This window comes from Charadrius vociferus, unplaced genomic scaffold, assembly GCF_000708025.1.
Source record: "Charadrius vociferus isolate BGI_N301 unplaced genomic scaffold, ASM70802v2 scaffold43, whole genome shotgun sequence".
In the NCBI taxonomy this organism is placed as follows: Eukaryota; Metazoa; Chordata; class Aves; order Charadriiformes; family Charadriidae; genus Charadrius; species Charadrius vociferus.
Window position 1 is genome coordinate 4,501,049 of NW_009648043.1, and position 10,630 is coordinate 4,511,678.

General features: G+C 36.3%; 1 protein-coding gene across 1 annotated transcript in view; it reads left to right on the plus strand.

The window, feature by feature from the left end:
• POT1 (protection of telomeres 1) overlaps positions 1-7,085 on the plus strand; it is a 64,672-nt gene extending 57,587 nt beyond the window's left edge. The window contains exons 16-19 of the mRNA XM_009883657.1: positions 767-861; positions 2,466-2,557; positions 5,854-5,959; positions 6,973-7,085. Of these exons, the coding sequence (XP_009881959.1) occupies positions 767-861; positions 2,466-2,557; positions 5,854-5,959; positions 6,973-7,085 (406 nt within the window). The remainder of the gene's footprint in view (positions 1-766; positions 862-2,465; positions 2,558-5,853; positions 5,960-6,972) is intronic.
• Positions 7,086-10,630: the final 3,545 nt, after the last annotated feature.

Consider the following 10,630-nt stretch of genomic DNA (forward strand, 5'->3'; position numbering starts at 1 on the left):
TTCCTGCTTTTACAAAGTGAGATGTTTTTTATATTGCTAAACAACAAAGTAGTGACATATGAATATGTGTTTAGCAATGTGGTGATCTTAGAATCATAGAATGGTTTGAGCTGGAAGGGACCTTCAAAGATCATCTAGTCCAACTCCCCCTGCCATGGGCGGGGACATCTTTCACCTAAATCAAGTTGCTCAAAGCCCCATCCAACCTGACCTTGAACCCTTCCAGGGATGGGGCATCCGCTACTTCTCTGGGCAACCTGTGCCAGTGTCTCACCACCCTCATAGTAAGGAATTTCTTCCTTATGTACAATCTAAATTGACCCTCTTTCTGTTTAAAACCATTGCCCCTTGTCCTGTCAGTGTGGACCGTGGTAAAAAGTCTCTCTCCATCTTTCTTATAAGTCCCCTTTGCATATTGAAAGACTGCAATAAGGTCTCCCCTGAGCCTTCTATTCTTCAGGCTGAAGAACCCCAGCTCTCTCAGCCTTGATGTACAGTTTTCCTCCTTTCTATTCACTGAGGTGGGCTTTTGCAGACCAAAATAATTTATTTCTTCTTGGGGATAATTGAAAAGCAGCATTAAGAGTTTTGATGTGGTCTAAAGCTTGTGTCTCTGATAAAATAGTTATTTTAAACAGCAACAGAAATACTTTTGCACTCCCACTGAGTAAAGAAATCAGAAATTTTTTTTTTTTTCTGTGGAGAAAGCTTCTAGTATAAATAAATCAGCGTTTCGTTAATTTCAGTATCTTGTTTTAAATGTTAGGTGCAAGCAGTGTTCAACTCCAAAGCCCATCAAGGGTCTAAGTTCCATTGCAGCAGAACAGCGACCGTCATGGGAACCGACTGAAATAGCACAAGGTCAGCTGACATGATATTGTCCTGAAATAGTTTTTTGCCTTGATTCCGAAGTGTTTATATGAAATAGTTTGATTTCTGTGCTCCAGTTTCATACAGAAAGTGTGTAATTTATGGTTATGCTTGAATATAAAGCTGTAAAATTTATTCAGCTTTGACCAGCTGAAGGAACATACTTACTTTTTAAACCATTACAGTATGAATTAAAGGATTTTATATGTTGAATAGTTTCTTTTACCATAGATGTCACTAGTAACACCTATCGTAGTACTGGAGTGATGAATTTGTGGCTGCAGATGTCCTTTTTAAACTGTGTCCATGCTTTCAGTCCTAGAAGTTAGTCTTGCTTTTCCTTTTGAAGGTACAGTTTTTCTGACCTGAACTAAAGAGAGTCTTACATTATGACTAATACAAGTTAGACTTTCATCTTCTGTAAGCTTTATCAATGCTAAGCGTATTCGCGAGAGTCTGCATGAAATAATATTCGATGAAAGGAAATATACTACAATATATACGTGCGTGTTCCATGCTTTGAGTGTTCCTTGTGTTACTTCATATAATCAACACATTCAAATGCTGGAGGTAAAATGGAGCTTAAAACTTCACAACACATTAAGGAAAAAGGATATTTTCATGTTTATCAATTCATGTTCTAATATATTAAGTTTGAATATTTAGCGATATCTAAGCTTGGTAAAGACTTTATAAAAGAAAAAAAAATATTTGAGCAATACAGTGGTTCTCTTAAACTGCCAGGATTATATTTTATTAAATAAATGTAAAGTGATATATAACTGGCAGTGTTACAGCACCTGCAATTGACATTTCATTCTCAAAATTAAAACTATATTCATTAAATGCTTTCTGGCATTTAAATTATTTATGTATATTATTCTTTTACCATCTATATTTTCAGACTAAAAGATAACCTGCAAATATATCAGATCAGTCGTACGTAAAATGACTCACCAGTTTAAGTAAATGTACCCAGAAAAGACTGATGCAGAGTTGAAGTAACTTTGTATGTTTAAGATATAATATATTTGCAGCACAACAGTACTGCTGCCAGTGAGAGAATGACTATAGGCATTTACTTTGCTGGCAGTTCTGAAAATATTCCAACATAAGTTTTTCTGAATAAGACTGTGCCTGGTAGCTTTTACTACATCATATGAAACAAATTGGTTTCCTCAGAAGATGTGTTTTCAGGTGGAATGAAATCTTATTTTCACTGAATTAAGAGCAAGTCTCCTTTAATCTTCCATGGGGAAAAGAAAAGGAGTAGGAGAATCCTACCAAGGTAGGATCTATGATCTAAGCAAATACCAGCATTTCTTTTACTAGAATGAGAATAAGTACTTAAAAATCCTTATGCATTTTTATAGACTTATCTACTAAAGTGTTTGTAGGCAAATTGCAATGCGCTCTTAAAATGCAAACCACATTTTGCTATTCAGAGTCTCTATTTTCTGGCCTGTCAATTTATGCTTTTAATTACAGTATTCAAAGTCAGTTACTATTAAAGGAGGGATATAGTCAGCTTGAGTTGTTATGGTCTGTCTTGCATGTTCACTCTTAAGAAACAGATCAATATTTTTTTTCTTCAGCTTTAGGTATTGTGCCACTCCAGTATGTTTTTATTATGAAGTTTACACTGGTTGATGGAACAGGAGCACTAAATGCATACCTTTTTGATTACGTAAGTAAATCTAGGTAAAGGTAGACTATACAGATTATGTGGGTTTGGATTTTATTTGGTTTTGAAATAGCAAATGTAGGTACAGAAATACTCATTCTATGTTACCTGCAGTGTTTTGCGGGGACAGTTACAAGTGCTGTACTGTTATTAATACTGTCTATTAATGAAGATGCACAGAATGTAATTTTTCAATAAAATAGCAGAGTATAGAATATCAAAGCATAAAGACAAAACTGAAGCTTGTGGATAGATTATTTGGTATTTCAATAGACTTTTTTACATTTCCATGGCTGAATTTCTCTTTTATTGGCAATGTTAAATTATGCAGCCTGAACACTGTGTGAATGATGGCAGTGTTTCAGGATTTATTCAGGTAACTTACGGATTAGCTCAAAATCTCATTACCTGTTTTTTTTTTTTTTTAACTCTCAGTAGAATCTACCCATTCAGTAATTCTTGATTCTTGTTTCGTATGACCATGAGGTAGAAGAGGCCTTCCTTCCCCTGAACCTAGGCAGGACTCAGCTATAGCTGTACAGATATTTGTCTGGGATTCCAGAAGCAGTTTATTCAACTACTTTGCTAACCTTAGAATGAGCCTATCTTCAGTTTTCTCTGAAGCAACTTAAGACACTGAAGAACGGGTGGCTTTCCTGTCACTACACGCTGTATAATGATTTTATCTTCTGAAGGCTAAAAACCCACTGTTCATTCTATGTTCTTCCATATAAGTGTTTTTTTTAAGATCAGAATTTTTTTCTTCCACATCAGAGTTCTTTGAAAACTCTGACCATCCTCACTGTTGTTCTTCTGGATTCTTCCCATGTGGCCCACATCTTCCTTGAAGTGCTAAAACAGTACACTAGAATGACATTGCCAGATAGTGCTTCTATCTCTATAAACCAGTATGGTGATCACCTGATTTCTTGCTTACTGATTCATGGTGTAATCCCTTCATCTCTGAGTAGAACCACATCTTTAAGAAATTATTCCTCATTCTTTGTTTGAGCAGTTTATTTGGCTTGAATAAAAGCAATATTTTATACACTTATCTGGTGGAAAGTGTGGGGAGGCAGCGGGTTTTCGTCCGAATAGCTCTCAAGTTTGTCAAAAATTAATTCTAATTCTTTAGTCCTGTATACTTGCAGTTCCCCCAGCTTGGTTTTGTCTGTAAACATAGTGGGCCTATTTGCTGTTCCATAAAGCATGTCATTATTGGAAATTCTCAAAGTCACCAGATTTAGGACAATCCCCTGCAGAATTCACTTTGGACATCTCCCATTTTGACAGCAAACTACTCTTCAGCATTATTTTTTTATTTATTTCCTTTTTACTCTAATTCATAAGCTTTATTATTAGATTAGCAGTTTGATGCACAAGGATGGTTTGAGTTATAATTTTTTGTGATGCTGAAGGTGGAGGATTTTTGACTGGCAAGACCTGGTCATTGCTTCCTACATCTCCAGTTTAGGGCTAAAGGCTTTTTTTGTTTTGTTTTTTAGACACGTCTGCACACACCCATTTTAGTTATTACCCTGAATTTTGAGATGGTATGTCAACCATTTTGAAAAGGGAAAGTAATAAAAAAAAATGAGAACTTGGTAAAGAAGAGAATTATAATCTAAAACAGATTAGCGTTACATTCTATCATGCCTTTGTGTGTTTTCTTATTCCAGCAATTCATAGCTGGGAATATCAGGATCTCACAGTACACATTTGGAGTAATCTATCTACCCAAGCAGAAAATAGTCAGTGTAGTGGCATTTCAGAGTTACAACTTTGTCCAAAACGGGACAGAGAAACATTTTAGTGGGATTTCCCTCCCCAATGTGTATATATATCTGCATATTTTCCACCATTGTACTAAATGACTTTGAATGGGACTTTGAAGGGAATACTCTTTCGTCTTTAAGACTGTAAGCAAAAATAACATTGGAAAATATTTAAGTGTGTTTTTTTAAAATACACAGTGTATAAGCAGCAAAGGATGTCAAAGACTGTAATCCCCATTTCAGATAGTCATCTTTTCCTTCTACTGTCCTTTTTCCTTTTTATACCAAGAAACTAAACAGCAGAAAGCAAGGTGGGGGAAAAGATTTTAAACATCTCTTGATGCAGAATTCCAAAAATCTCTACTTCAGGGTAGCTCCGATTCTTATCAGATACTACTCAGTACTACATCTTAGCTGCAGGAAAAAAAGCAGACTTTCTTCTGAAGTGCCAGCTGCTAGCGTTCCTGCTGGTGGTACTTCAAAGACAAGCCAATACCTTCCAAGCCTAAACTCCGGTCCTTCAGCACCACCTGAGAAGGAACTGGGCTACTTTGAAGTGCAACTTTACACTAGCTTCCAGTCGCACCTCTGTAGGAATGCTCTCAGTTCTTCTCTTTCTTCTCTTCATTATAGGAAAAGTAATTGAAGGAAAAAAAATTGAAAAGTTTTATAGTCAGAAGAAGAATTGGAAGAGTGAGAGGAAAAAGTAGTTATCCGTGCCGATTTTTCTGCTGGATTATCCTCTAACTTCTGATCATTTGCGTTAAACATGTCATACAAAAATTATACAAAGGCAGATTATTCTGTATTTGTATCTTTTAACAAAAAGAAGGAATTGCCATCAAAAACCTTAGCTTACTTTCAGAAGGCAGAAGCTGATGAGCCTTTAGAGGTACAAAATCAGGTAACAAACTTGGAAAGAATAAAATGGGAGTTTTGTCAGTCATGCTCACTGTATATGGTTTAAAAATATGCAGAAAAGGTTTATTTAACGTTTCAGTGTTCTATTCTTTATTTTACACCTCCATTCAGAAATGTGTTCCACAGTATAAGCCTTTCTCTTTTGTTTCTCAAACTATCAAAAAATGAAACTCAAACTAAGGGAGTTCCACTTGTACGAACCCAGGTTGCAGTGCCCCCTTGTTTTCAGGTGACTTTGCTCCTCTCAAAACGTTCTGCTCACTGCAGTGAAGGACTGTTGAGAAGGACTGACAATCCTCTCCGGCCGTAACGTTATGGAGGTTTATGAGGAATATCTGCTGGTTATATGTACAGGCCTATGTATGTGCTTTCTGGGTGGCTGTAGTCCCTGAATACTCAGGGGTACTGAAATACAGACTACTAACATTTTTAGAATGTTTGGGTTTTTTCTGTATCTGAACAGGTTTAGAAATAAAACTGTTCTTCTGTTTTGTTACCTATCTGAATAATTTTAAGTTCCTTAAAAAGAACAGGCGGTCACGGTTCTGGCTAATGATTTTTTACCCCACTTCCAACTCCTCATACTTTTTTGTTCTCTTCCAGGAAAAGTTTTTCCAAATTCCTGCCTCTGAAATCTTAACTAATAATTTTCTTCAGCAAAAGATGCAGATGACCATGAATACGCTCTGTCCTCCAGGAAGAAAATTAGGTCAGCTTGCCATTATTTTAAAAGGGGGATGGGAAGGGAATGGGTATTTCAATCTGCTATTGCATATGCAGTGTCTTAGAATTCAACTTACGCATGGGCAAAACTCAAACCCGAGAAATGCAGGAGTCTGTTAGGAGAGTTCCAATTAATTTGTTTTGATATATTTCTTCAATAGTAGAACTCCCTTTTGAGAAAGAAAAGTAATTGTTCAGTAAATTTTCATGTAGCATGCAGTGATGTGTGAATACAGTCACGTCTATGCAGGCGGTAACATGTCATTTTTATTCATATGGAAGTTAACCAGAAGACCCTTGTACCAAATGTCACAGCACATTAGGGAAAACTGAAAGGGAATTCAGCGTATGGCACATGCTTTGGGTGAGATTCTACTTTTGAATGCACATGCTGATTCAGAGCATCCCTTGCTACAGCAAAACCTTAACCCAAATCCAGTCACAGAGGGGTTTGGGCAGTATTTCTGTTGTGGCAGAAAGTAGCTCTGTCCAAACATCCAACATAGATACGTATCTCTGCCGCAGCTCCGACCTCTGGAGCAAACTCCCTCAAAGTTCATGGCTGTCAGTGACCACCACAACCACACTGGAGTCTTTACCATGCTTATAAAAAGTGGCCCTATTGTAAAGGGTGTGAAGGATGTTCTCTTTGAGACCAATGAAATTGTCTCGTTGAGACACATGGGGATGAGTTTTTATTATTGGAAAGTCTTTATATGCACTATACTGTGGTACAGCTACTGGTACCAAGTGTTTTGTGGGGGTGCTGGGGCCGGGGGGAGGCTTGGAAGTTTATCACTGAACACCATTTCAAATAGTGTGGGAAATTTTAAGATACAAATTGGAATTTCAAAATTAGTAATTCATTTTTCTCCCTATTAACTGTTCTATACATTTAGATACATTTAGATATCCTAGTTGAGATCCCGCTCAACTTATACTTCTCTCCTATGAAAGTTAGAAATGAGTATTAAACAATAATTTGGGTTTTGTTTGTAGATGACTTGCCATGGCTGGAATGCTTCATCAAGTCCTATAATGTCAGCGATGCAACGAAACATCAAGTTTATTACCAAATTTTTGACACTACAGTTGCTGAAGATGTTGTATAGTGATGTGTTGTGGCTAATAGGAAGTAATCCAGTAAGAATCCAATTTTGAGGGGTTTGGGGATCAGAGACCATATAAAAAAAATCTTTGGTCCTTTCTTAGGAATTCAACTTGTGTGTATGAAGTTTTAGTTTGTATATTAATGGGAATGGGAATTATGCTTTAATGTACTTTCCTGGCACACAGCCTTGTGGTCTGAGTGCAAGTAGAGGTGCTCACTGGCGGCTGCTTGGCTCAGGCTGATGGAAGCAATTTAGTATCTATCTGTCCTTCAAAAAGGCAGCAGTGATAAGGTCACTTTAAACTGGTAAGTTTTACTTAGAAATCCAGTCAGAATGATGCTGCTTTGTTCATTTCTGTATTGAAATAAATGATGTCAGCAGAGATGGGGAAAAGGAGGTCTTCAGTAAACTTTCTGTCACACTACTTTGTGCAAGCATATGTTGCTGTTCTCAGTAAGCAAGTTGGACAGAGAGGTTGTCCATTTTTAGAGATTTCTTTGATTTTGCACTGATATGTACATGTAGACAACTCTTCCTGTTATTGATGCACGGGTAACTGCTATTTGTACCAGTTGCTATAGATTTTGATGGAGTTACGAATGTGACCATGTAACAATTGTCACTAAAATTAAAGTCAAACCATAAAAGTAACGTAGTGTAAAATTGTAAAATTAATATTGACATTTGCTAGATCGTAATGATTTTTAAGGTGGCCCTATTGGGTACCAGAGTTGTTAGCATGCTTATTAGCTGGGTCTGTGTTTTCAAAGGCTTTCACATATCTGGCTAAATTTACTGTCAGATTACGCTGCCCAGATCTGCCTTTTCTGTTTTACATAATCTGATTGTATGCCTAAATTTAGAGATACGGAACTGAGCTAGTGATATCATGGCTTGAAACCACTGCTGGACTAGAAAAATTGCTCAGTGGTTTAAATTTCCATTCAGAAGTCCATAGGACAGATTCAGGACATGTTTCTCCAATGATAGTTAATGCAAAAATTCCTGTCAAATCAAATGCTTTCCATCAGAGCAAAATTACTTAATATCTAGGACAGCTGTTTTTTAAGGGAGTTCAGAAGCAAGATGGAATACTTGCAAGTAGATTATTATTTTGATTGTAGATGGCATTTTAGTCTTCAGTTTTTCAAGGCTGCGTAGCACATTATGCAATTTGTCATTTAAAATTTCATCTAAATATCTTCTGATAATTTTCTGGTACTCTAAGAAATTATACTTGGTTTATATGTCATAAACCAGAAAATTATGTTCTTTATTGATTGGTGTATAGGGAGAACCAGTATTAAAAGTGATTTGTGGATATTTTCTTGAAGAAGTAGGAAAAAAAAAAACAACTTTGGAATTGAACGAGCAGTTTACCAAAGAGCAGTGCTGGCTTATGGAAGCTTGCCTGAATCTATGCATAAACACATAAGCAAAAAATAGTTATAACAAGTTATTAAGTGGATATTATAAAAATTTAGACACTGGCCATATCCAAATGATTACAGATGTTAGGGGTTAAGTTGAAGGCAATATTTTTTACTTTTCTTGTATATAGTATATGAAAACATTGGAAGGAAATGTTTTTATTTTTTTATTTTTGTAACAACTCTGATAGATACTGATTTTTTTTCTAAATAAGTATTTGTAAAGTAATAAATAAGAATATGTTTTGAACTTTGGTGTAAACTAAATCAGTTTCACCACATCCCTTGTCTGAGATCTCTGCCGGAAAACTCGGCATACATATCACTTGATTATTTTTCTTACTGTTGGATATTGTATTAAAATGTTGAATAAAGATTTTTCCAAATATTGAGGTTTTCTTGTACTTGACATTTAGTTCCTTGTTCATAAGACTGTGAAAACTTTGTCATCAGTAGCCTTCATCTAAGAAGATGCTTCAAATGAATGTTTGTATAGTTCATTAGATAGAAACATACATAATTCTTTCTAAATATAACTCATAGAAATAATTTTAATTAGTAATGAAAAATTATGTATTTGACAATACTAAAGATCACTGTATAGAAAGGGATTAGTGCACATACAGTTGAAAATGTTTTTGGCGCGCTGGTAGTCTTTATATGGAGCAATGGAAGTCCCTGAGATGGGACTCTGACGTTTAATTACTCAGCCTGGTCAATGCTGAGGCGCGTGGATGCTGATGGATGGAAATGCTGAGATTGCTGTGTCCTGAACTTACAGCACTGACAGACTCCGGTTTCTGAAAGCTGAGTATCTCAAGCAGCAATGACTGTTAGCCATTACCAGCAACCTCCTTACGTAGAAACAAAAGTCACATTTCCCTCGGTCAATTTCTTAACCAAGTATGTGTTTTAAATTTCTAAAACATTAGTAAAAGGTCAAATGCCTATTTTAATGGTTTACAAAAATTACTGAATTAGATCATAATGTGTTTAAAGACACGCAAAAGTTGAACAGATAGTAGATCAGTGTAACATCGGTAAACTCAGAACCAGCAAAAACTCCAGGCATATCTTCCTGGTGTCTTCTTCCTCCATCTTCTTCCTCCATCCACATACATCCCAGCATACCGGGTAGCTGCATCGAAACATCAGCGTGTTACTAGAAACATGGGCTGAATGGCAAATATGCATGAAATGTGAAGTATAGAGCACACAGCAACATCACCACAGGCAAAAGCAAAGAATATCTGATCGTAAAGGAGGAGCTGAGAGGGAAAATGTAAAAAGCTGTAAAAGAAGAATAAGCGAACATAATCCCATCCCCACCTCCACTTACACAGGTGAGTACATAGAAGTGGTAAAATTGTAATTAAAAAAAATTAATGTGCATTTTCAGAGAGAAAAACAAACAGAAAATAAAATAAACGTGGAATAGTATTTTCAGGAAAAAACATATGATTGGGCTCCTTGAAGCCTTTGTTTTGAGGGGCTTTAAACACGATTGGAAATCTCTCTAAAGTCAGTTGAATGTAAGCTGTTGGATGCCTCACTCTCTTGATACTCCAATTGGAATGTAAATAAATAATGTATATTGCAGAAACATGGATGCATTCCTGGTAGATGGCCTGCTGTTCAGCAGTGATTGAACTTTCTCATCAGCTTTTGCTGTTATTGGATCCAGAGCTTTACTGACAAGACTTTTGAAATGCTTTGCTTAGTGCTAATCCTTTGGCTACTGAGCAGCGGGAAGCAGGATTGCAAAAAAGACAGTAGAGCTCACAGGCTAACAAGCTCAGGTTTGCAACAGAAGGAAGAGAGTTTATTGTGTTGACGGGGATGAGGGCTTAGCTCTTCAATATTACAATGTTTTACATCACAAGAATTTATTCCCGTTAGGTCACTTTTTGGCCAAAGCCATTGTGTTAAGATGTGAAACTGGCAGGAACTGGGGCACTGCAATAAGGGGCAAGGCCAAATATCGAAATGGAGTTGTGAAAAAAAATTAAGCATATATATATGTTCGAGTTCTTCAGATGAATTGGGAGCACTGCAGAAAATTTTCTTCAGTGGAGGAGAGAAAAAAAAAAAAATTCAGATAAGAATTTGCTTCAA